Source organism: Heliangelus exortis, chromosome 12 (genome assembly GCF_036169615.1).
Source record: "Heliangelus exortis chromosome 12, bHelExo1.hap1, whole genome shotgun sequence".
NCBI classification, from domain to species: Eukaryota; Metazoa; Chordata; class Aves; order Apodiformes; family Trochilidae; genus Heliangelus; species Heliangelus exortis.
In genome coordinates, this window is record NC_092433.1 from 10,265,737 (window position 1) to 10,292,047 (window position 26,311).

General features: G+C 48.2%; 1 protein-coding gene and 1 long non-coding RNA gene across 2 annotated transcripts in view; one reads left to right on the forward strand and one right to left on the reverse strand.

The window, feature by feature from the left end:
* Positions 1–305: 305 nt before the first annotated feature.
* PODXL2 (podocalyxin like 2) overlaps positions 306–26,311 on the reverse strand; it is a 30,587-nt gene continuing 4,581 nt past the window's right edge. The window contains exons 2-8 of the mRNA XM_071755978.1: positions 20,624–20,917; positions 12,334–13,229; positions 11,197–11,271; positions 8,104–8,260; positions 6,933–6,994; positions 5,087–5,266; positions 306–4,742 (exon numbers count right to left, since the gene is read on the reverse strand). Coding sequence (XP_071612079.1) covers positions 4,533–4,742; positions 5,087–5,266; positions 6,933–6,994; positions 8,104–8,260; positions 11,197–11,271; positions 12,334–13,229; positions 20,624–20,917 — 1,874 coding nt within the window. The 3' untranslated portion in view covers positions 306–4,532. The remainder of the gene's footprint in view (positions 4,743–5,086; positions 5,267–6,932; positions 6,995–8,103; positions 8,261–11,196; positions 11,272–12,333; positions 13,230–20,623; positions 20,918–26,311) is intronic.
* On the forward strand, positions 4,717–22,619 carry LOC139801567 (uncharacterized). The gene is made up of 4 exons (XR_011728239.1): positions 4,717–4,863; positions 7,539–9,008; positions 18,657–18,733; positions 21,914–22,619. It is a non-coding gene; the product is annotated as an uncharacterized lncRNA (long non-coding RNA).

Genomic DNA, 26,311 nt, shown 5'->3' on the forward strand with positions numbered 1-26,311 from the left:
TTACCAAAAGCACTGCCAGGGACCATCCCAGGCTGCCAGTGGAGTCACCTCCCTAGAGGGATTTAAAAGACATGTAGAGGTGGTGCTAAGGGACATGGGTTAGTGGTGTATTTGGGAGTGCTGGGTTAATGGTTGGACTTGATGGTCTTAAAGCATTTTCCCAACCAAAATTGTGATTCTGTGGGGGTAGGGGAGGGGGGGGTGGTGGTGAGGCTGACCCCCCCCCCATCTTGGCAGAGGTGAGGCCCACACCACATTAACAGATGCAGCAGAGAGGAACAACCAAGCAAAGGACTCTGCTCTGGTCAGTGTTCAGACACCCAGGAGGTGCATTTTATTGCAAAGAAAACAAAACCACAACCCTGTTGCTCCCAGGGCCAGACACAAGTGTTTCTAAGTGTTCTCTGGCAGCAACACAGCAGTGGCCAGGGCTCGCAGTTTAGGTCCAGCAGGAACAAGAGTGTTGAGAAGAACAGCTGGGAGCCTGGCTGTCAGCTGAGACAAGCCCATCAGGCTTTTGTGAGCCATCACAGACGAAGGTGTTCATGGTCTCTTTTCAAGCTGCCCCAAACGTTCTGTGAGGAACAGGATGTGCTTCTGCATAGCTGCAAAGATGGATGGGAAGAGATGAGCTGCCGATGGCAGTGGCTGCAGTGGGATCCTGCTACAAAGCTCCAAAGTAATACTGTAATAATCCATGTGATAAAGTACCTCTGTTTCACACTGCATCCTTTACCCAGAGGGATCCTTGAGGGTAGTATCTTGAACTGCATTCTGAACTTGAATTAGATACTCCAGAGCACAGTTACCAGGTCACTTCTCATTGTTTCTCTACACCCCACGTACCATGAAGCTGCTGGCAGGATGCAAAGTTCTGTCACATGTTGGACTCTGTATTACAGATGCTGTTCTAGACATCTGGGCAACATTTGGGAGTCATCTGCAGCTTGGCCATCACAGACCACATCTGGTCACCACCCCACAGAGTTGGAGAGCCACTCCCATCTTCTCCATGCCAGTTGATGCCACCACAGGCGTTCCCTGGGGTGCAGATCTCACACCAGCACATGATGCTCTCTCTGAAGAACCACCTCTGTTTTACCCCAGAGCCTTTGCTTTCTGGCCAAGCTCCCTGGGAGGAAAGGGGGCAAGTGGAGAAGAAAGGAGGAGATAGAGCTAAGATCCTGTGTAGCTGCCCAGGGCCTCTGGACTGGTAACTCCAGGGAAAGTCCCATCTCAAAGCTTTGCAGTTGGGGGATGCCTCACAGCAACTGTCTGTGTGAGCCCCTCTGCTCACCAGCGAGTCCAGCAGCCCCCTATGAATGAAGCAGGTGACTGTCCAGGTCACAGGAAACAGATACCCAGAGCTCAGAGGGGGGGAAAAAAAAAATGTCCTTTTTTTAAATTTTTCTCGTCTCCAAGTCCCAACAGCCACCAGGTGTCAGCGCAACCAAACGTTTGGCAGATGAGACCACAGTGAAGTCCGAATAGGTGGAAAACAGTTTTTCAGGAATCACTTTGAGTCCTGCATCTGCTGTGTTGCCTGGCACACTGCTCCGAGAAGTCCAGCTTTGACAGTTTTGTTAAAAAGAACTTTAACTACATTAAGGTGATAGAAAAGCTTCCTGTTACAAATGCTAAGACAAAGTTTCTCTTCCTCTTTAAATCCTTCCTGTACAGAGCTGGAAACCCAGGCACCGACCAACAGAGTAAGTGGGCTCTCAACAATCTCTCTACAGTGCTCCCCAGCCAGCAGGTCCCCAGAGATGATCCATCTCTGCAAGGCTGGCAGGAGAGGGATAACAGTGCAATCGACTTAACAAGATCAGCCTAGTGCAAAAAAGTTATACAGAGAAAAAGCAAATGGTAAAGGTATAAAAAGTACCACCAGACTAAAGTGAAATGCTATTAACCAGTAGATTTCTGAAACTAAACTGAGATCATACAGTCAGGTACACCTTGTCAGAAACAGCAGAAAATTGTCCTCAGCCTCATGATGGCCACCCTTAACCACTCTCAGTGTTGCCTGGATGCTCCAGATGCAGAAGGGAGCTCTATAGGCTCTGGAAAACCTTCAGACCATAAGCAGAGCAAATCAGGAGAATTTGCTAGATTAAAAAGTCTGCACAGCCCCCTTGGATTTCCTAAAGTTTGAAAACTTCACACTAGATCAGCAGGTGCTGAGCCCAGCCAGAAGCACTGCTTCATCAGAACCTTGTTGTTTCTCTGAATTAGTGAAGGAAAAGCAGGGCAGGGAAGCAGCTCCTAGCAATGAAGTGCAACAGTGAAGTGTTTGCTGGGTGAATCGATTCACACTGGATTGGTGGGGTTACCTTTTTAATAACCACTGGGCATTAAAAACATGTTTATTGGACTAAGAAACACTTATACGGTGAAAACTGCCTAAAGGCCACAGCCATGCCAGGCCCTGTTATGCTAAGTGCTATACAAACTCAAATTTTAACTCCATGCTTTAATGTACTCACCATATCATAACAACAACTTGTGTTTAATCCTGTGAGTCCCAAAGTGCCGTGAACAGAGCCACTGAACTCGTGTGGTTTAACTGCACAGACCCATCCAACTCAGCAGGAGCCATCAGTGAGGGGTGGTCAGAGAAGGGCCACAGGTGGCTGTCCACAGACATGGACTGTTCCCCATTTTATGAACTGCTGGGACAGGAGAGGGAACTTGTCTGAGCATCTCTGCAACCCTACCAACAAGGTCCAAATGAAGCTGATGGTCACCATTCTCCTTCGTAACACAAGGAAAGGTGTGGAGGCAGGATGAAAACACTGAAAACTGGAATCTGGATTGGAAGCCTAAGGCTACCACCCTTCTTGAATCCCTAACAGAGTGTTACCCATGCAGTCCTACACTGAGGTGATCTGTGATTCAGTTTGTGTGCAAAGCACTATGCAAAAATGAAACAACAGACTCTTGTACCCTTGACTTCAGGCACTCACATCAGGGATGTACGTGCTAAAAATATCTATACATACAGGGATAGATGTACAGGCTCAGCATCACGCCATGCACCTGGAGTCTTTCTGTACAAAGGTTCCCTTACAGACCAGATGTGAAGATGCAGCTTACAGTGAGCTGCATGCTTGCTTACTGCAATAGACAGGAACACTGCTGCCTCTGACCAAAGCAGTCCCTCAGTCCCCCGATGACAGAAGAAACAAATGTTCTGGTATTTCAGGCTTGACAGTAGTTCTGAGTCTGGGTTTAGGCAGGGCTCAGAGAACAATTATGCACATTCACGTGCCTTTTATCACACATCTTCAGGGAGCTGGAGCCTCAAAGTTGCCTGAGGCATGCCTGAGACACGTTCACTGGGGACCTCTTAAATCTGATTCTCATCTCTTCTGAACTGGCTTTTAGCTTGCTTAAATGCAGTGATTTTAAAGATATTACACAATTTACACCTATGGGACATTAATCACCTCCCCCTACAGGGCAGGATGCTGAAAAGGAAACTGAAGGTCCAGAAAATTATCTGAGTTTTTACTTCTCTTCCTATTTATAATGTCTCACAAAGTCTTTACATTGATCTAAGAAAAGACCAACTGATGCCAAACTATCCTGAAAAATGGAACAGCACTGGAGAAGGCCTGCCAGTCAGAAACTGAGATTCAGACAAGGGATACTTTGCTGCTGGTGCATGAAAAAGGCAGGTAAATTTCCTTATTGAGCAGCTATCCAAACTAAAGTGGATTTCCCACTAAGATGCTGCACCCTAGCACCAAATCTGCTGCAATCCGTCAAGCAAGGGCAAAGCGCTCAAAACCTGCAAACTCAGCTTGGAGATGTGGAACTGAAAAAGAAAGTGGGGCTGTTTGTGGTGCAGGGGGAGAAATTAGATGACAGCAGGATGTTTTTCCCAGATGTAAACATCAGCCCAGCTGAATGCTGCTAAAAAGCACCAAAAAAAAAAAAAAAACCCCAAAAAAAACCCCAAAACAAAACCAACCCCAAAAAACCAAAAACCCCCCCCACAACTAAAAAAACCTTTTCACACATGGAATGCAAATTCTGCCCAGCACATTGACTGAGTATTGGCTCCCCTCCATGCAGAATACACAGGTTTACTGCACCTGCAAGGACTGAACATGATCTCAAGGTCAGGATCTGGCTGCCATAGCTCCAGCTGCACTCCCAAAGTGAAGTTACTCCCCCCAAATCTGGACTCTTGGTGGCAGACTCACCACCTTGCTTTTCAAGCCCAGCCACTACCAGAGAGCTACAGTAAGTGCATTTAAAGGTGATGAAAGCATTGGTGCTACTGATAGGAACACACACACAGAGACCTACACGCCCACCCCTCCCCATTTCCCTCTGTTCAGTGATCCTCCTGGCTCCAAGCCTCAGATACATGCTCAGGACTTCTGCTGGAAAAACTTGCCCAAAGACTTGTCCTGTCCCAAACCTTTAAGAAGTTCCTGAGAAGCCACCTGGTCCCATGGTCCATCAGTCAAGACAGGAGAAAGACAAATGTATTTAAGGGGGTGATTGCTTCCCTCCTCTTTCTAAAGATGTGTGTCTTCCTCAAACACATCCACGTCCTCGCTTGCCTGCTTACTGATCAGGACATCCCAGCTGTCAGGGCCATTGATGGTGTTGCCACCATTCACACTTGGCTTCTTCTCCTGCATTTCTGACTGGCTGTCACTGGCCACATCCAAGGTGGGGTTGTCATGGCAGCCATTCTCAACAAAGCGCAGCTCCTCACCGTGGGACTACAAAGGATGAGAGGAACACAAATGGGGACAAAGTAAGAGAGTTCTCACCACCGCAGAGAAGAGCAGTCAGACCAGGCTATGAGGGTCACCAAGGACACTGCAGGATCAGGGGGAAAAGGTAAATTTACTCCTACCCCAACCCTCCCTGTGGAAATGAACTGTCCTGAGCACAGCAAGAGAAAGGTTTGCACCTTTGTTACACCTGAACAGGCTCCCTTGCTGCTCCAGTGTATCCAGCTATGTCCAGTTAAGTGGACATGGGAAAACAAATCTCCCTGTTAGCTTTCCAGTCTCCGAGGGGTAAGAGTCCAGCCACCTTCCCCTGTCCAGTGCTCACTCACCATGTTCTTCATCTTGGGCAGGCGTCTCTGCCAGCAGTTGTATATGAGCCCCAGTACAATGATGATGGCACAGATGGAGCCAATGATCACCAGTACCACAAAGAGCTTCCCATAATCACTGCGTGTCTGGTTGGGGTGTGACTGGCAGCTTGTCGTGGTTGAGTAATTCTGGATGCCAATCTGGAAGGAAGAAAGGGGTACCCTAAATCCTCTGGCCTACTGTCAGTGGGGATCCTGTTCAGACTTTCCAGGGTCCAAGGACAGAACCATCTCTGTGGGCAGAGGAACTAAAAGCCAGGGTTGGGGGGTCAGGACATACACTGTCTTATATGACCAGAAGGCACATAACTAAATTTAACAACATCTTCCATGACATCTGGCACACCAGCAAATGACAGTAGGTACAATCTTACCTCAGTCACCTGCACAAAGATCTCACCTATGTGCAAAATAATGAGGTTTTCATGGGAGAAACTGCCCAAGACTAAGAGTACCCAAAACAAACTATGGATCATTGATTTGTGCTGAGGCTTTGGTGGCTGCATGTCAGAGAATGAAACCACAAGCTTACTTTAAAGCTCTGGTATAGTGGTCTTTCCAAGGAGGACAGCTGCCTGCTGATTCCCAAAGCTCCCTAGAAATGGTTCCCCTGTGGTAGTCAGCAAAGACCAACGTCAGTCCCAGTGACCTGGCAGATTTCAAGATATGATTACATACCAATTCAACACTAACTATGGTTAAGAGTATAAGAGGTGTAAGAGAATATCCTCCCCATCCTCCTTCTAGGCTCGTGCTAGCACAGGTCAGTGCAGTGAGCAGAGTTTCATTATTGATAGAGCTGGAGGCAGGTAACAAGGCTGCTGTTGTAGGACACACATCAGTGTAGGGGCACAGCTGCACAAAGAAGTCAAACCTTACATCAACACCAATCCTTTCTGGACAGCCAGTTCTTGCCACTGATACTTCAGTCACACAATTTCTAGAGACTTGGCTTTTCACACTTTCTCTGGCATAAGCCAATCAATATAGCACTGAGCACTTAATTTGCTTTGTCTAACTGCACCACTTTGTTAGGTCAGGGGAACACCTGAGAACAGACAGACAGCAAGGCAATGGCCCAAGTCTGCTGCTGAAGTCAGCAGAATTACTCCAGTAGTGTAAAAAACCCAAGTGGAAACAGGCCCTCAGTGCCTACATATCCTGTAGGCTTAAGGGGCAAAGTCAGAGATTATGGGACTAAGTTGTCCTCATCTCTGTCCTCTTCCAAGCTGACCACAGTTAGAGGGGAACCTGTGAGGGCCAGGAGGCAGTGGAGTCTGACATCCACCACCTCTGGTTCTCTGTCTGCCCTTGTGTAGGCAGTGGTCTAAAAGAGTGAAATGCAGACACTGGGACTGCAGGAAGAAGGTGTGTGAATGCATCCCATCTAGTACAGGCATCTTTCAGCAAAGCCTGAGTTCCTCAGAGCAGCCAATGTATGTAAAACATGCAGGGTGCTCAGGGCCAAATCTGGGGCTCTGCAGCACCCACACTGCTGCAGGCAATAGTGTAGAAGGGATGAGACCAAGTACCCCAACAAAATAAATGTGAAAAAAGCAGCTTCACAATCAAGCCAGAAAAGTGGGGAGTGAATAACCCACAGTTACTCCCTTAATGGGAGCAGACATTTGATGGGCTGGCAACTACCAGAGAGGGGAGAAGGGAGTTTGCCAAGTGTCTGACTCATTTGTTTGCCTTCTGTGGGTTCAGCACTCGGTAAGACTGAGATATGCTCCCAGTTTTCAAGTTGCTTATTTTATTTGTACAGCCAGTCTTAACAAACGGATGCAGGCAGATAGGCTCTTACCTCAGCTAAGCTCATCTTAACATCCCCCAGTGCCATCAGAACATCTTTTGTAGGGATGACACCTGTAAAGATGGAGAGGGAGAGATCAGCACTGTGCTCAGTTCAGATTAGCTCAGATAGATGTGCTCATCACTCTGAAATCCCCAACAGAATAGAGGCAGGGAAACACATATTTTGCAGCTCCCAGGATGCTCTCCAGTCAGGGAGGATTTAGAGGCTGAAGCCTATTTCTCTCTTCACTTTCACTGAAGTAAAAAGAGGAACTGAACAAAAGCCTGAGCAGAAAACACTTTGGTTCCTGAGGTATCTAAACTCAGGGATATGTCCCAGCCTGGCTGTGCCACTAGAGTTCAAACATGTTTTCTTCACCAGGAAGGCAAACATGCCCTCTCATGGTGGCATGAAAGTTTTAGTTTAAAAGACCAAATGCTCACCAAAGCCTTTTCATTGGCACGTGCTCTAACCCAAGGGCTTGGGAGAGATGCAATTATTTAAGGCACCAATGAAGCAAATATCACTTAAATGTTAGCTCTTTTTTCCTGTCACTGTGGGGCTTGTTAGAATAATGCTGGTTTGTTGGTTTTGTTTTGGTTTTTTTCCATACAGGCCATAATGTCAACATTAGAGGCCTCTGTCACTAAGCAGGCATCAGAAGCAGTACAGGAAAAGCAAACCCCTCCCCTCTGCCAGGAGATGATGGTTAAAGTGTTCCAGCCCACCTTTCACCGTCAGTTTCTGCTTCTTTGGGAACGCAGGGGAAGCATTGCCAAGACTGGCCCAGTTTGGACAAGACATAAGTGTTACAAAGTGAATTAAAAGCAGGCTGTCATGTCCTGCCACCAGCGTGACCTGCTCATGGGGGAGAGCACACAAACACTGGGATAAAGCTGACGGATGTTTGAGTGAAAGCAATTCATGGAGGGAGCAAAGCAGGAGGCAGAGTGCAGAAGACTGAGCTTCCTGCAAGCAGTGAGAGAAGTAAGAACGCAGATGTGAAGAAAAAAGGTCTTCTGTCCTCAGTTCCCCTCCAGCCTTCAAGCCCAGTTAACAGTGGGAACTGGTGGGATTGAAACAGACTGGAGAGCAAAAGCTCCTTCCAGCAGGGCTGAGCAACTCCATTTGAGAGACCCTTAAATATACCACGGGAAGGCTCCCTTCTGCCAGCACTTACCCTGTTCCCCTGCCAGTGTCATGAGCAAGTGCTTGTCATTCTCACTGGGTTTGCTCAGAGAGATCACCCAGCGGTCCTGCAGTCCATCTGCCTGTCTGGAGAAGGCATCCTCCACCAGTGCCAACAGCTGTGGACCCCTCTCCAGCCGAAACTCCTCCTGCCACAGGAAAGGGACCTTGGTGAGCACATGGTGAGAAGAGAGCAGATACAGAACTGCGGGGCTGGCACAGCCGAGTCCCCTGAACCAGGCATGCCCAAAAGCCAGCAATGATGAACCTGGTGCAACATCCCCAGTGCCCCAGGCTGGACTCCCATACATCTCCCAACACACCAACCCTGCTCCTCAGCTCCTGCAGCTGCCATGCTCCCCACACTGTGTCAAGCCCAGCTCCCCCAGCACACAGGGATCCTGAAGGGACATTATCGTGTCAGGCAGGATGGAAGCAGCCAGGCTCTTCCCCGCAGCCAGCGCTGGGTCAGCCAGTGCTGCTCAGCCTGACATGCTCCAGCCATCCCTCAGCGGGCTCCTTTGCTGCTTTCTCAGTGCTGTGTTTCTATTCTTATCTCTGGTTTCCATGCCAACGTGAAGGCCACATAGATGATTAATAAAATGGAGAGCTCTTGTTGCCATGGCAATTCAAAGCGCTCAGGGCAGGCACAGGCCTGTGTCAAAACCAGCCTAATTGGAAGAGACACCAATGACTGTAGCCTGAATCAGAAGGGCCTGCCAGTGCCCTGTCTCATCAGGTTATGAGTGCTGGCACAGGGAGGCATGAGGAGCAGCCCCGGGATGCAGCACTGTGCTGCTCGGCTCTGGCTCACCACCCCACTGCCAGCCTGCTGCTCTGTTTTGGGATACAGATGAAGGGGGAGCAGCTGAGCCCAAGAGCAGGAGGAAGACAGAGGTAAGATGTTTCTATTGACAGGGAAAGCAGAGGTTTGCAGAGTACTGATAAGTTCTCTGTGGTGGGGAAAAGGGAGCTGAGAAGGAGCCTGAATGCACAGGAGCAGAGATAGAGTTCACCTCATGATGTGTAGGCAAGTACCCCTGTCAGGTCAGATCCTGCAGTCCTCACTTGGGCAAAATTCCCAGGTATATTTAGTGGGAGATGTGCCCAGAGAGAGACTGAAGTGACTGCCTTGCCCAAAGCCCATTAGGAAGATAAATAGGCTGCCAGCTTAACCCAGCAATACAGACATTATCCCAGCAGCAAGTAAAAGCCCAGTGCTATGAAGAACATTAAAGCTCAAGGTACAACCCTCTGCAAGGGACTAAGCATCCTCCATGCCCCTTGACTTTTTAGTGGGACTTGGTACCACACCAGGACAGAGCATAAGAGCATAGGAAATATGTGAGAAATCCCCATTTGCACTGATTTAAACTACTGCACTTGCAATGCAGATTCTCCCTCAAAGCCCCTGAAAATCCAAACACCGTGAGGCTCAGATACAGAAATCAGAAGACAAAAGGGACAGGCAAGAGGGCAGGCGAGCTGCCCAAACTGAGCAAATTAACACGGGTAGGAAACAAACTGCATCAGCACTGGCAAAGAGCTTGATTTCAGCTTCAGCCATGCAAAGTGGTAATGAAAAGCAGAGAATGAAGCAATGTTCATATTAAATATGTATGTTGACAAGTGTCCCTTTGAATAAGGGGGAGGACTATGCAAATCATTCTCTGGGAAATATGTTCTGAAACATGAAATCAAGTAGAAAAACAGTTCAGCCCTGCCTATCCCAGGGCACTGTCTTCTTTCAGCAAGGCATAATGGAGGATTCAACAGTAGACACATTATTTGGTCAAGAGACATCTGCACATCTGCTTTTCAGTTCTTGCCTTTCCAGTGGTTTGAACAACCCATGTGCAAATGACAACAGGAAGGAAGCTACTACACAATACAAAATTAACCATCATTTAAACTCCATAGAGATAGACTAAAGAGCAATGAAGACTAAAACATGGAGGAAACAGAGCAGCCAGACTGTTCTGTCAGGACTGATTTTCTGAGTTGCAATTGTGAGCTGTAGCAGAGATATTTAAAACCATCCAAAAGGCAAACTGGTGTGCCTCAGGTCAGAAGGAAAAGAGACTGACTTTTCAGCTACCTTTAAACCAGTCAGCATGCTTTACTGTGTACAGGAATCCCCCTGATTTTCCCCATCCCCAAAAAGTTCACCTTAAGGTCACTCCACACAACCTCTTCCCCTCAACAACTCACCAGTAGTGGAATAGGCCACAGAACCAATCTGCAGTAAGAAAACCATCTGGCTCTGCTGATTGCAGGAGTCACAGCAAGTGAGAGTGCTGACACATGAGGCCAGGACACAGTTCCCTGATGAAACATTTTGGTCTCAGGCTGTCAGGCTCATAATAATTTCTTAGAATTATGAAAGGCACCTTGACCCCAGGCCTTTCAAAACGGGTTTTAAAGTGCCTGATAAAAGGCCCAGCAGAGGTGAACGAGCCCTTTTAGCAGGGATCCACAAGGGGCTCTGGCCTCATGAATTAACTGCAGCTTTATGGGGATGGATGGGTAGGCACTGGATTAGCAGAGCGTGGCTGGTTAACAGACCCAGATAACACACAAGATAACAGGGTGGGGAGAAGAGGCACTTAAGGAAGATTTAGTGTGAGCTGCTTGACACTGAACCATTCACACTACAAATGGGAAGTCCCTATTCCTCTGGGCCATCAGTTGCTACATCCTGGAAGGAGAGGAAGGAAAAGGCAGAGAGGGGGCGAGAGTCACACCTCAATTCTGACACATTTCCAACCAGTAAGAGGTGCAATGTTAAAAGCTCCACAATCCAGGTACTGACTGGCACAGACTAGCAGCCAGAAGTTAGTCAAAATCCAATATGGGACTGATGTGCTAGACTATAAGCAAAATCTTCTCCACTCACTCTTTCCTCATTTGGATGATAGGAATATTCCTGTCCTACGCCTGCTCTCTCCACAGCCTCTTTAGGGATTTTGAGATTTCGTGCTTTTAAAAGGTTTTGTAGTGAAAGCAAACAGCAAGAGCTGTGCCAGCTCTCACATCTCTAAACACTCTTCCCCCCATGCCATCAAATCTCTTTGGGCTGACTTACACAGTCAATGTTATCCGACATATTCAGGATGATGTAGTTTTTCCCTGCCAGGTTGCTCCAGTCTTTGCAGATCACCTGGAAAGACAAGACACAGACAGATGGGTTTGGGTAGCAAATGCAGATCTCCTGCTGGAAGCACAGGGTACACAAGGGACAGGAGCAAGGAGCTGTGCCATACCCTTGGGAAGTGCTTCTTAAAGGAAGTAACTGTCCTCTAAAATCTTTTCACTCAAGAGGAAATACTATTTCCATGCTAGCACATGGGGCAGGGAGAAGGTTGTGTGCCAGCTTGCAACAGCCTCCCACCTCTAGATAGACTCCAGGATGAGTAAGTCAGTAGTCAGAGGTAGTCAGTGGAAAACTCTCTAGCTTGCAGCCTTATTCTGTATGTGACCAGGACTGAACACAAAACCCAGTCAGGAGCCCCTGTGGTCCTTAAACAAACTGGTGAGACAGGGCAGCATTTTGCATGCAGGATGGGAAGCACAGAGAGACAAAGTCCCTTGCTTAGGGTCCTGAGTACTGTGGGATAGAAAGCAAAGTTACAAGCTTTCCCCAGACTTTCTCAGTAGCCACTTCCTGCAACATTCTTCCCTTAACCAGCTGCCAGTTGCTCGGCTCAGGAACTGCAGTTCACCTCACACCTCCTCTCCCGTGAGCTCCCCTACACCAACATCCTCACAGATCGCTGTATGCTGCTCCACCTGCTCTGCATCTGGTCCCTGCAGGCAGCAGCAGAAGTAAAAATAGCACTTCCTTCTCACTCCCTTTCTAGAGATCCTTGGGGCCATTTTTGTCCTGACACTTCCAATAAAGCAGGCTGAGGAAACAAGGAGATTTCACTGCTGTGCATGCCCCCAAGGGCAGGTGTTTATTAGAAACAGGATTCTGAGCAGCAGTTTGCTGGGGAAGATAAAGGAGGGCAGGGCTTTCACCAAGGATGATGGAAACACTTCAGAAGTGCTGTGAAAAAGATCCCCCAAAATTCAGTTTTGGCTTGGGTGAACATGAAAAGGAAATTCCACCAGCCACACTTAGAGACATGGGCAAGGTTAAGGGCTGGAACACTTCCCCCAGAGAGAAACACCCAATTATTTCCACTGCAACCTCTCACCCACTCCCTGCTCCCAGTGCTACCTGTGCTGAGTCCCAGGGCATCTCTGTAGGCAGCATGGCCATGCGGGCATCCCCAGCCTGTGGTGACAAGCTCCTCTCTGTCACCACAGTCTCAGTGGCTGACTCAGTGTCATTCCAAATGGAATCCAGTGCAGGCTTCTCAGGTCTGTCCCATTCAGATGCAGAAGAAGTGGGTTGGTGCTCACTGCCAGGAAGAGTCTGGCTGCCTGTGAAGCTGCCTCCAGGAGAGGGTGTCCCCACAGGCATTTCTGCTGTCTGCTCCCTTTCAGTTAGCACTGTGGGCTCCAGCATCTCCCACCCCACTGTGGTGTCCAAGAATTCCTCTCTGGCTGAATGCTCTTCCCCACCAGCTTCCATTGTGGTCTCCGAAAGCTCTGTTCTGGTGGTGGTCATAGTGAACTCTGAATCTGCTCCCCCAACAGCCCACGTGTTCCCAGCTGTCGCTTCAAAGGGCTCTTCTGAAATACTGGGAGACTTCACAGCACTAGTAGTAGAAAAAATAGAGGACACAGGCAGAAGACCTGGTCCCATGCTGCTCCCAAGGTCTAAGCCTGGAGGAACTGAGTCTTCTTCTTGCCCTCCTGTGGCTGCCTCAGTCACAACACCTGGCCTGGCAGAAGCTGTGGAAAACAGAAGAGAGAAGTAGTCCTCTTGTCCCACGGGTTCGGAAGACGCAACCTCTGGCTCAGAGGTCTGGAGGCTCTCCACTCCTCCTCTTGAGTGTTCTATAGGGAGCAGTCCCTCCTCTTCCTCCAGTGTGCTGGAGAAAGACGTGTGCAAGTCAGGCTCAACAAACTCTGCTGGTGTCTGGACAGTGGCTGTTTCCCAGTTGTCCTTCGCCTGTGTCCCATTCCCTTTCAGCCGGGACTTCTGAGACGCAGCAGGAAAGCTGTAATCTAAAAAGAGATCCAAAAGACTTCGTGTCACATTCTGAGGAACTGTGAACTCTGAAGGGTAGAAAGCTCTGAGTCTCCCTGCAGATGGAGTCAAATGGCAGAAACTCTCTATGGGCAGGTAGCTTGCTACCAAAAAGAACAATTCAATCTGACACGTGCAGTGCAACCTCCTACACTTTCCCAGCTCCTTGTCCCATCCCAGCAAACGCCCAATACAGAACTTCAGTTTGTACAGCACTTCACAGCAGAAAAGTTATCCCCAGAACATCTGCATCAGGTATTCTCTGTACCATTAAAGAACAGTTTTGCTGCAGGGAAACCAAAGCCAGAAGCAAGAGCCAAATCTAACTCCTTTCCCTCCAACTTCAGTCCCCAGTTGCTCCGTGGCTCTGACCATGAATGCATGTAATGTTGCTAGACAAATGTAGATGCTGAAGGAGAAAGATGCACCTCACAAATGTAAGGTCAAAGCAGGTTTCTGGAAATCCAGCAAGGACCTATGATCCCAGGATAGGGGGGTATGTGTAAGATCAGACATGTTAAGTTCAGAGTAGCAAGCGTGAATCCAGCAGGCATAGATCAACCTTCATCTTTCTTGGGAAATTGCCTGCACCCAAGGAGCTGTTCCCAAAGGCTGCATCCCAATTAGCTGTCTTCCTCCCCAAGAAGAGTTCAGTACATATCCTAACTAGGAAAGGGGAGGAAGAGGATCTTTCCACAGCCAGGAATGAGAACCCTGCCCTGTCTATGGTTACTGTTACTAATAAAGTGACTGTCTGAAGTCCCCCAAGGCCCCCTGCCTGCCAAAGCAGATGCTTCACCAAGCACAGTGGAAAGCAGCTGTCTGGATGCCTTACAGAGGAGATCTGCACAAGGAATCTCCACACATCCCTGACTCCAATCCATCACTCACTGCTGCTGGAGTGGGTGTGAGCTCCCTGGCAGGGAGGGCCATGGCAGTAAACACATCTATTGTCTCCAATATTCCCCTGCAACCAGGTCTGCCCGTGCTGCTCCTCCCCACCCCTCCTGAGCAGGGAACTATGCTGCTCCCTCCACCCTGAGCACGAGGTGCAAAGATGCTCCTGTTCAGTTGGCAAGTGACTTCCCTGACTCACAGCTCATTCCCTTCATGCTGTCAGCAGCTCCCTCCAGGTGCTGCCCAAAGATAAGCATGACCCAGCTGCTGATCTCTGGGGTCATCATGTGGTGATTGTCACCCAGCTCTGGCAGCAAACAGGCCACTTAGATCTACTGACCACTGCAGGCAGAGGCAACGTCTGCTTTGCTGCTGTGTTTCAATGGGGAGCACCCATCCTGACTGAGGCTCTACCCAAAGAAACTGAGGGTTAAAAGATTACTGCTACCCAACAGCCTACCTGGTGATGCCCCCTCAGAGGCAGTTCCTCTTCAGCAAGTGCTCTTCTAGACCCTTCAACCCAGCAGCCCACCTGGTTGTCTTCTTTCAGAAGACTCTATAGCAGCCTCACACACCCCGGGCACATGAAAGGTCACTCACAGATCTTCTCACCTCCCTATGCCAGTGCCACCCACTGCCATCCCCACCAGCTTTTGTGGAGAGAAACAGCAACCCTGGAACAGAGAGGCTGAACAGACTCAGGTGAGCTGTGTTCCTGCTGCAGAAGTGAGGCAGGGTCTTAGTAAGGCAGGGTCTTCTCTTAAAGGAGAGAGGTATTATAGAGGAAGCTGCAATGCCAGATTTGTCAGGCTCATTTATCAGCTCAGCTAATTTAAAGAAGTTAAGGGTACCTGAGAAGGGAGGAGTCAGTAACTGCACACACCATCAGCTCCTTCCCTGCCAGATCTGTTCTAGAAGTCTCTCCCCAAGATCAGCAGTAGGCTGGGGCATAAGAGGGACTTGAGGCCACATGCAGAGGTGGCACGTGCCATGTGCCCCTTCCAGCCACAGACAAGAGCAGCCAATCCATAATGGAGCCAGTCTGAGAGGGCAGAGGGGGACACCTCAGGAGAAATGCCAGAAAACTGTCTCAGCATCTCTGGACAAACAGTCTAACAGACCCGATGAGTGTAGCAGACAGCCACATCATGTTGTCTCCCAGGGGTTCTCAGTCACTCCAACCCCTTGGGAGTCTGGTTCCTCAATATGAAATTCCACACCTCCCCCCCACCTCCTTGCCACCACATCCTCAGCTACACCCCTGGATGCTTTCCATCAATAGTGATATTACACTGCAGCATCCAGCTGCCTTTGCCTCCTCCAACCCCCTCCAGCTTTTTTTCCAAGCTCTCTTACAAATACCCTCAGGCACTATTTCCTAAAGAACCCATCTCCTACATCCTTTCTGCCACTCCTGCTGCATCTCCCAGCAGACCTAGGTCAGGATCACACAGATTCATGTCCTTTGCCCAGGGAGATCATTTGCCCTGCAAGAGATGAATGTGAGCTCCAAACCTCTGCAAGACCTTCCATTTAGGCTGTGTCCTGCTTCCTCTGCAATCAATCCCAAAACTTCCCTGACACCAGAGGGACCAACACTTGGCACTGTGCCAAAGCACAGTTCCCCAGCCAGGCATTTAATTCATTACAACTCTGTGTCTCCTTCATTCAGAAGAGTTGGTCTCAGTTACTGCCCTACAAGGCTCTCTACCCGGCATCTGCCACTATGGGCTGTTTAAAGCAACTGTGACAGCTCAGCAAAAGGCTGAGCCTCATTGTTTTTAGTACACAAAACCTGACCATAAGGTCTTTATGGGATTAAACTGGAAGATCATGTTAACTAGTGATTGAATCCCTGATAACTAGAAGGCACTGTAATAATGACAAGAATGTTCCTGCGCTCCCACCACAACACCCCAGCACCATTCACACTACAGCACCTGCCAACCCCACAAACTGCAAGGTGCATTCTGCTCACTGCTAAACATGCAGCCAGGCCTCAGGTGGTATCTGCCTGCTGTTTGCCACTTTGCAGTATAGAGCAGCAAAGCTTACTGCAAAAAGGCATACTCCATCTGATTGAAACTGCAGGGGGATTTCAAGGAGGCAAAATGCAATTACTGGTGCTGAAGCTGAGCCAGTTTGGGCTGATATCCTTATCTTCTAGAAGAACTAGATGAAGTTACTGTCTGCAATTCCAAGAGAGGTCCATACATAAAAAAGATCCTAATTAAAAGAGAGACTCAAGGTAGCAAAATAGTTAGGTCTCATCATGCCTGGAATTTGCTTCAGGTAAAGATTGGGCACCAAGTGCTACAGCTGTTCCCAAAGAGCCCCACGTCTTTTTCCTGCTCACTCTACAAGCTGCAGTAAGTCTAGAATGAGCCACCCTCACCCAAACATGGAGGCAGTCAGCTGCACCAGAATAACACTACACACAGAGAAACCCTCTTTTTTCCAGGTCAGTCTTTGCCAGCTATGTCTTGGTTGAGAAGGCTTGTCCCAGGACACATCACCTAACGGGTCAGTGTACACCAAACCAGGGCATAAACAAGAGGCATCCCAGGAGCTGAGCTCAGGCAGGGGCTGCTCAGCATTAAGCTCCTTATGTATACAGCCTTTACCAGGTGCTTCATTTCATTAATGCTTGGGTTGAAGATGGTATTAGAACTGCAGATTTACTGTCAGTCTGGATGAAGAGGCAGCACATTTCAGTAAGGCTGTGAGAGACTGAGATCTCTCTAACCAGAAGCAAGTAATTCATCACGGAGGGAAGTGAATCTCACTGTGAGAGACGAGTTGAAGACAGAAGATAATTTATCCCATTAGCTGGTTAGAAAACTTATTTTTCTTTAAATACAGTCCTTCTAACTTGTCTGCCCTACTATCCCTAGTTCTCCTGAGAATTCCTTCTGCTAATTACTATGAATAATTAAGAGATTACAACTCTACTTCCCCCTCTCTACTCTCCCCCCCCCCCCCCCAAAAAAAAATGCACTGCCTGCCATCCCAGTGAATCACCAAGCTATGAGACTGGATTTGATAGCTCCCAGCACAGTTGTGCTTTGGTCTTCAAAGGCACAACCTTAGAGCTAAAAAAGCAGATTCTGGCTGTAACAAAGCAAACTTAATGCTAGCCCAACATCACACTGGAAGATGTGATGATGTGCTCCAACCCTTGGAGTCTCAGCTGTTGGGCAAGGGTGGAGAGGGACTTAGTGCCTTCTTTCACCAGATATTCACAACTCTTGCATCAGTTTTTGAGAGCCTGTACTTCCCAACAAATGCTGATTAGGACACCTCAACCTACAGCCTTCACTTGAAGGGCAACACGTGGGGCACTGCATTCTGACTGAGCCAAAGGAGAACACCAAGAGGTGCAAACCAGGGAGCACTCCAGGATGGATCCACCATACAACTCTCTCACTAAAAATTGGAGACTCCAAGAGACCTGCAGCCCTAATGACTCCCATCTTCCACCCCTAAGGCTAGAAGAGATCCTGCATCTGTTGCCTAGAAAATCCAGTGTGACAGTACAAAAGATGGGGGATTGGAAGCCTCTAGCCAATATACGATTGGGAAGGTGGGAAAAAAGGCCAAGAAGGGCCAGATGCAAGTCCCTGCAGGTCCACTCTATCTTCACAGCTGATTTGTGGCTTAGGACAATTTGATACCAAAGGTGAAGCAAAGCTGCCAAACCCAAGCTATAGTCTGAGAAGCTTCTAGGTTCTATGGAAGCTTGAAAGCAATGGGAAGTAACTGGTTCACAGCTCCACTGCCTTGCCTTTAGGCTGAAGTATGAGTCACAAGCTGCTTTTTTCCACAAGGATGGGGCATCCACCTCCCCACCAGTTCTAATCCATCTCCTCCAGATGCAGCTCCACTGGGCAGCAGCCGTGCCTGGGTTAGCACACACACAACCATGCACTTCTCTGTACACTCAGAAAGAATGAGACCAATCTCAGGGTTCTTCCACAGGCTGGCAGTCACTGATCTCAATATAGATTTACTGTTCTGTAGCACAGGTCAGCAAAAGCACGTTATTCAGAATCAGAGCCCCAGGCTGAGCAGTGCTCTGCCAGTGGGAGTTTGCTCTCCCTTTATAATGGACTAACAGGTGGTCCTAGATGACACATGTTATCCAGAAATATTTTTAAAGGATGCTCGAGTGCACTTCAAACAAACAAAAAAAAAAAAAAAAAAAAAAAAGAGCAGCAGCTGCAGATTGTTACTGCTTTTTATCTCTTGCAGCCTCAAAGTCACACAAAGGCAAAGGAGTCTCCACACACAGACTTCAGAAGGACATAGTGAAAAAAAAAAAATAGACACATTATTAATACAGCTTTGAAATCCCAAGAGATTTGGCCTATCTGCCACAAGCCCACCAATTCCAGGACAAATAACTTTACACCAAAAACAGAAAGAAGCCAGCATAGGTCTCCTTTAGTATCAAAGAATTTTCTTTCTCCAGTAGCATAACAATCTGTTTTGTGCCTTGATTGATACAGGGTCTTAAATATGTGCCTGGGACAGAGCTACCAGCTATGCAGGACAACACTTGGCTGTCACTGGAGAAAAATCCCACGTAAGGAAAATTTATACCATAGCCTTTTTTTTTTTTCTTTCCTTAAACAGCAGCTGTTTGAAAGTCTTTAATGGATTTGTATGTTGAAAATAACCTAACAGATGCCATCACACAGTTCCACAAGGTATCACATGGCATCTGTCACACATGCAGCATGTAAGGTTGTGTGTCTCTCTCATGCACAGGCTTTGCATGACAGGAGAAGGCTGTCCAATTTAGAGATGCTATTACAATATCCTTTATTGTAAAATGACACACAGCAGGTTTCTAATTAAATTTTAAGTAGAAATGCGCTCCCAGCTCTTGAATAATTCAAAATGTTCTATTAACCAAGGTTCTGAAATACCACTGAGACAGGAGCTCTGGACACAGCAACGGCCAGGGGGAAAAAATAGTGCTTGGGAGAATTTGAGTGGTTATCTGGGCAGTGGATAGGGCAGGGTACACGTAAAGGACAGCTGAAAGAGCACATCTGCTCGTGCAGGAAAGCACTGCAGGCAAGAACGGAAGGAGAGAGGAGCGTGTTCTGCATACAGAGCAGGCAAGGCACGTGCAAGAGGCAAGGCTGGGTTGGGTACCCAGTGCCCTCTCCCTCTCAATGCACAAGCACGGGCTGTTCTCCAAGTCACGTCCCGAGCTGTGAGTACATGCAGGTGTCTGCTGGCACACCCAGAAAAGCACTGCTGAGCACCCTGCCAGGGCCTGGGAGCAGCAAAGCCAGAGCGTGGCCCGAGGATGCGCTGGTGGGAACTGGCACCATCCACCCTGGGCATGGCTGTGGAGGCAGCATCTGTGCAGCTTCCTCATGGAAGTGCCCCAGGGGCAGTGAAAGCCGCAGGGCAGCAAGAGCTCGGCCAGATGAGTTCAGCAGCAATGTCAGTGAGCAAAGAGCTCTGGTGATCTAAGCTGGGATGGCCCTTGACCTGCAGAGTATGTGCCGTGCCCCTGTAGTCAGCTTGAGCCAGAGCACCACGGTTGCCTCCAGCCCTGTGGGAGCACAAGTCTTTTTTTAAGGTCACCAAAATAGGAATGATGATAAAACAAGATTTGTGCTTTCTAATTGCACACTTCACTCAGCTCTGCTGAGAGGAAGGCAGTGATGCCAGGTAAGGGAAGAGGGATAAAGCTGAAGCCTGGCCCCTAAGTAACACTTAATACATGTCCCACATAGCACTTTGGAGAAGCATGTGAAATAATCTCCTAAGCTACTGGAAACCCTGCAAATGCTCCTCCTCCTTCCTCCCATGCCTCTCCCTGAGAACATCTCAAAGCCAACCAAGGGCTCAGGGGGAGGGGAGACTGAGGGGACTCAGTGGTCTCAAAAAATACACCATAAAGGCAAAGCAAGCTCAAATGCTAATTCAACTGATTTTGGCCATGGCTCCCCCAGGCAAGCAGGCAGAACAGGGTAGGCAACAGGGCAGCTACCTGCTGTCTTTTTTCAGGCCAAATCCCCACTGAAGTCACGGGATAAGAAATTCAGAATTGGCCCAGTGAAACCAGTTCTGACTCAGACCCTGAGATGGCCTTGAACTCTGAGTGGGGTCTGAAGACCTTTACGTTATCCATATTTGACAGAAACAAAGAAGGAAGAGAGGAGAGCATAAAAGGAGGAAGGAAAGAGAGAAAGAAGGGCACAAGATCACGGGAAACTAGGTGAAGGCAACACTTCCCAGCACATAGCAGCTCAGGAATAAGGCTCAGCTGCAAGTTGGTTTCTAAAGCCTGTGCTTGCTCAGGGTTCACTGGGGACATCAAGCACTGAGGTGAGAAAATAGAGCTGACGTTTAATCTCAGGCTCAAGAGCTGTGTCAAAGCAAGAAAAGAGATCCCTGCATTCTTCCACCTACCTGCAGAGCAAGGTGGGAGAATGGGGTTAAAATAACCTACCTGTTGCTGGTCCCAAGTCCAGGCTGGAGTCATTGAGCTCTCCCCCATCTTCCCAGAAGTACTGCGGGGGCTGCAAGATCTTGGACTCTTCATTCTCCTCGCTGGCAAAGCCTGATCCTGGGGCAGCATGCAGAGAGCTGGGGGCAAGATCAGGCTCCGCAGCCTCCGGGCTGGTTTGCTCGTGGGAATTCATGGCCTCCAGGTGGGACATCATGGCAAACTCCAGCAAGGAAGTTGACGTGAGGCCATCAACAGTTGGCTCCTCTGAGGAGGCAAGGAAGAGGCACAAGTTCCCTGTAAAATGACAGTAAATCTGTATCAGAGATAAGACTGACACCCACGGGGCTTGTCTTCTCCTTGCAGCCTGCCCCTGCCAAACCAACCTATTGCACACACCTGCCTTCAGGGTACCCTGCCCCTCAGGTGGGCTGATGAGGACAATCAGGGTATTTTGGGAAACATCCACAAACATGGATGTGAATGGGAAACAGTCACACCCAGAAGGAGTGGGTGCCAAGCAGCCATCCAGGTTGGGGGGACCTCTCCTCAACGGGGCAGTGAGGTTTGTTGCCTCATGGAAAGGTCTTGCCTTGTTAATTCCAATATTAATCATGCTTTACATCAGCAGGCTGATTTTAAGTCATTGATTTGATCCTCATTTTGCATCTACAATTTTTGTGTTCATAAGGAAGGGCTGACTGTCACAGGTAAAAATTAAAATGTACCAACAGCAAACATCCACCTAACGCCGGGCAGGGAGGCAGATTGCATTTTTATACTTTTCTTTCAACAATTATATCCTTGTTATTTCCATTTTATCTATTAGAAGGCCTGACTGACACATCTCCTAGATGAGACTTTGTGATCTGTGTCAAGGTGCATTCACATGCATATTGAGCTTCAATCAAAATGCAAGAAAACAGCACCTGGAACTTGGCTTTATTCAACCTATAAATACCATTAGATATATTGAGATATAGGGAAAGAATGAGATTACCAAAACACACTTTACATTTAAAACAGTTTTGTTAAGCAAGTAAAGTAACTTATTTGGGTGAACTGAACCCATTGCTTCCCAGACCTTGGTTTTTCAGCACATTATAACTGGAAGAGCTCATCCTCTCAGAGATGATTTTATTCATAATTTAGAAGAAAAAAGGCAAGTTTTCCTGCTTTCTCAGCTCATGCTCAGTTTCTCACTTCTTAATGAACTAGTCACTGAACTGAACTAATTGAATAAGCTAAAATGAAGACCAATTTGGTATTTTTCTTTGATAACTGATTTTCTAGACAGGAGAAATGCAGCGAATCTCATCCATCTGGACTTCAGTGAACTATCTGATCGAGTGCCTCATGCAGAATTACAAGAGAGGGAAGAAAAGACACCAATTAGCAGGAGAACTGTAAGATAATGGCTACGCAAGGAACAACAGAGGCTTGTGCTGGAGGGAGGCTATTAGTGGAATTCCTCAAGGTCTGTCCTTGAGTCTACTGTTCTTTAACATTTTCCTAAGTGACCTTGGAACAAAAATTAAGAACATGGTGATGAAATTAGCCTCAGACACAAAGCAAGGAGTTATCCTCACTGCACAGAAAGACTGCAGGTACAACTAGGTGATTTTAAAAATGGAAATAACAGAAATACTATTAAAAGAAAAAGTACAAAGTGATAAGTCAGCAGCTTGAGAACTAGCACCAAAGATTTCTGATGTAAGATAGGACAGCATCAATTAGCCTTTTAGAAAGGCTTTAAGAGGAGACACTGCTGTATTAGAAACAGCCCTGGAGATCACTGGAATGCAGATGTGAAAATGCTTGCACAGTCCTGAAGTATTAGAAATAGAGAGATTTTACAAAGCACTGCTGAGACATCACCTGGATGCTGCATGCAGATCTGCATACACGTGGCCTGAAATTATCTAAGCAGAGCTGAACTGCCTTCAGGCAAGGGCACAGAGTGGGCAGCCTCCCGAGGTTCCTTCCCACCACAATATACTCCCACCACTATATACTACAACTCCATGTCCCAGGATTAATTCCAATCAGGACAAGTGCCAGGATGAGCTACGGGGCAATCACCGACGGGCTGGCCCCCACGACTGCCTGGAAAACATTGCCTTGGTAGCACAAGAAGTTTGGGAGTTGCTGCTGACTTGCCAGGCTGATTACCAAACCTGTCCTGGGAACGCTGGAAGCCAGAAATGCAGTTCTCAAGCCTTCTGCCTGCTCTCACCCTCCCACCTTCCCCTGATATTCTCTGAGCTGAGCAAAATCCAATACTGGTAACTCTTTCCCATATACACTTGGGCCAGGCTTCATCACTTCTCAGTCTTGTTTATTTTGTTCTATTGATCCAAGGCAAGACTGACTGAGGCCAGGGAAGCAACAAAAAGACAAAGGCAACAGAAGCAGAGTATTGATGGGGAAGGAAGCTACTGCAGCATCACGGAGCCAACCAAGGAGCCTCTGGGCATCCCTGGGGATGGGCTGGCTCCCTGCAAGCTGTGCATGCACAGTGAGGTCTATGGCCAGAAAAACTAAAGGGTTTGCACATCTTATATGTGAACATGGATCCAGAAAGACCTGGCCAGGCCAACCCCTGTGCCAATTCAGTGGTCCTTACCAGGCTCCAATGTGACAGTCCCTAGCCTGGGCTTCCCCAGGCTGACACAAGACACCTGCATCACTACCAAAGGGCACTGCTGAGCCCTGTACAGCCCAATGAAGAAGACACTTCTCTTGAGCAACTTACAGTTCAGGCAGACACGACAGAGGGAACATTATTCTCCAAAAAAGGGGAGCAGAAAGTCTGGGAGAGACCACAGCAAGTGCAAGACCAAATGGAAAATTTGGTGTAATTGGAGCTACAATCCTGGATCCTGGATCCTAGCTCAGCTCTTTAACCACCCCACTTCCTCAGTTTCCCCCAACTCCCAGTACCAGAGATATGTCTGATGTGGTGCCTTGGCTTCCCAGCCACACTGCAGCACAAATCCTGGCTCTCCCAGCCAGCCAGCCAGGCAAAGCCTCAAGATGTAACTCTGCACCAGCTCCAAAGGCTCAAGCCCCTCTGTTTCCATCAGCTACACCCTGTCTGAGCTGCCTGCAGCACTGAACCACAGCCCATCTCCCCAGCTCTGCAACAGACATCTCATGGCAGGTGAACCTGAGCACCCAGAGAGCTAATCCCATCCATGCAGGAAGCTCAGATCCTAGGAGTTTGTTTACCCTCATCTAACTCTGAAGTGTTTACACAGTTAAAACCCCCTAAGCTGCATTATCTTGTTTACTGGGATACTCCTCAGCCCAAGATAAAACTACACCACCTCATCCCTAAGAATGAGTCATTAACATACACAGCCTGAGCAAGCCAGGTTTCTCCTAAGGTGGATCTGGAATAAGACAACACCCTGGGGCCTGATCCACAGGCACAAAATGCAGAGGCTGGCCTGGGGGACACTGCTGTACCAGCAACAGCCCAAATGCCACTGAGCTAACAGCACCATTGCACCAGTGTACGAATCAGGACTCCTCCAGGCAGCACCCTGACACCATATCTTGTGCACCAACAGCAAAAACTCTAAGGCTTGGGGTGTCAAACAGCAGACCCAAGATTCTCCACCTTCCCCCTCCAAGCATCTCATAAAGAAGCTCAATGCAGCTGTCAGCTCCAAAGCAGAGAAAGAATCAAAGCATGAGCTGAGCTGGGAGGCCAGGGAGCACAGCCAAGAGAGGAACTCTAATGCCCAAGACACCAGTGGCTTGTCATTTTCCTCCTAGGATGAGGAATAGGGATCAGACGACTTCTGTAAGCCATCAGTCTCCCAATTCTCTATTTGAAAAGGCAGATCAAACGATAGGAATAAAGAAACACCAACGAATAAAGCCCTGTGACTGTAGATGGGAGGGAGCAGGGAACGGAGCCAGGACTCACCAGCTGCTTCAATGGGGCGTTTGTCTCATTTCTATTTTTGCGGCACCTCTGCGTAACCTGGAGGAGATGAAGCTCTGCATGCTAAAGAGCTTCATGCCAGCCTTTGGGGAAATGGCAGGGCTGTGAGCACAGAAGGAAAAACCCTCCCCAGATCAGAGGAGGGGCAAGAAAGGAGAGAAAGTGGGAGAGGTAGGTGGAGAGGGAACAAAGGCAGAGAGAGAGCACCAGAACCAACACAGGAAGTCCCGTGCTGGCTGTGAGCTCTCCAGCTGCTAAGACCCACAAAGGTAATGCTGATCTTGCAAACGATGCTTCACCTCTGTAAGAAGCAGAATGGGGTGATTTCAACAATAGGGAATGATACTGCAGTGTTACCTTTCTGAGGCCACTGGAAAAGAGCCAACAAGGAGGATACACAGACGAAATGAGTTTGCTAGTTGCTGACCCCACTGGCCCCTCAGAAAACAGCTCCAGGTCAAAGCAATGAAGCTTCCTCTATTCAGATCAGCAGAGGATTCAATTCAACAGCCCCAGACAAGGCATATGAAGGAGTTTCACTCAACAGCAGGAAAAAAAATTGGAGAAAAGAACATCTGCCATGTTTCTCCCAAACTGCTATGATTAAGAACAGTTTTAAATTTCTAAAGGAACCCCGAAGTATTTTCCACATTGGCTGACCAGGAACCACTTTATCCCTCTGCCAGAAGGCAAGCCACCACTCCATGGGACAAGGCAGCTGTTTAAAATCTCCCAACTGGCCTATTAAATAGGACTAGAAGAGAAAGATGAAATAAGTCGTTCTTGTGTCCTGCTGAAATGAGGAGGGAGGGATTTGGGGAGACAAAATGGAATCTGGCTGCAACTGTGTCTGACTGCCTTTAAAATTTTCTTCCTTTACAGTTAGCAACAAGCAAGCCTCAGTTTTCTCCCCAAGAAAACACACAAACATCCTTTAAGATGTCATCACATTGCCTTGACATATAGAGGGGCTGGTGTGCCTTTCTGTCTGCCCAGCTGAAGGCTGCTTTTTCCTCTCCTTCCTAGGTGTTGTGGGTACAGCACACTGCCAGGGAGGCAGGATCAGCCTGATGAAGGGAAGAGCACTCGGAGCACATGCATAGACTTACCTGCCTCTCACCACCGACCAGCAGAGCCTCTCCACCACCAAAGCCCAGTTACACAATGAGTACCAGGGAGGGAGGTCAGAGCATCTTGGTATTGCCAATGCAGCAGCCACAACAATGTCCATCTGGCCCTGCTACCGTTGACCTTCCTTTCAAGCCCACCTCAAACCTAGGAGCTACCCACAATGTTATTTCCTAGGAGAGCTGGGTCAGGAATGGGTCATTTACTGATAATTGGTTAGGACAGAAACACAATGACCAGATGAGGGAAGCATCTGCCAGGGATATTCCCTCCCCCAGACCACTGTGCCTGGAAAAGCTGGGGAGAAAGACCCAAGGGCAGGGAGGAGAGAGGCCCCAGGGCTGAACAGCAAACAGCACAAGCCCTCGAAGAACATAACAAAACGGGGTGATTTAAATAACAAAAAAGGATCCCAGCCACCAACAGTGCAGGAAGAGGAAAAACTTCATGTTGTTCAGCTGAAGGATGTTCAAGCTGATTGTCCCATGCTTATCTGAAATCTCTGTCCCCTTGACCCTCAATAGCTTTCACAGGGAATCATATGGGATGACCATGTATCAGACCGAGTCCTTTTGGTGCCAATTCAGAGTTGTGAACCATACCTGTAC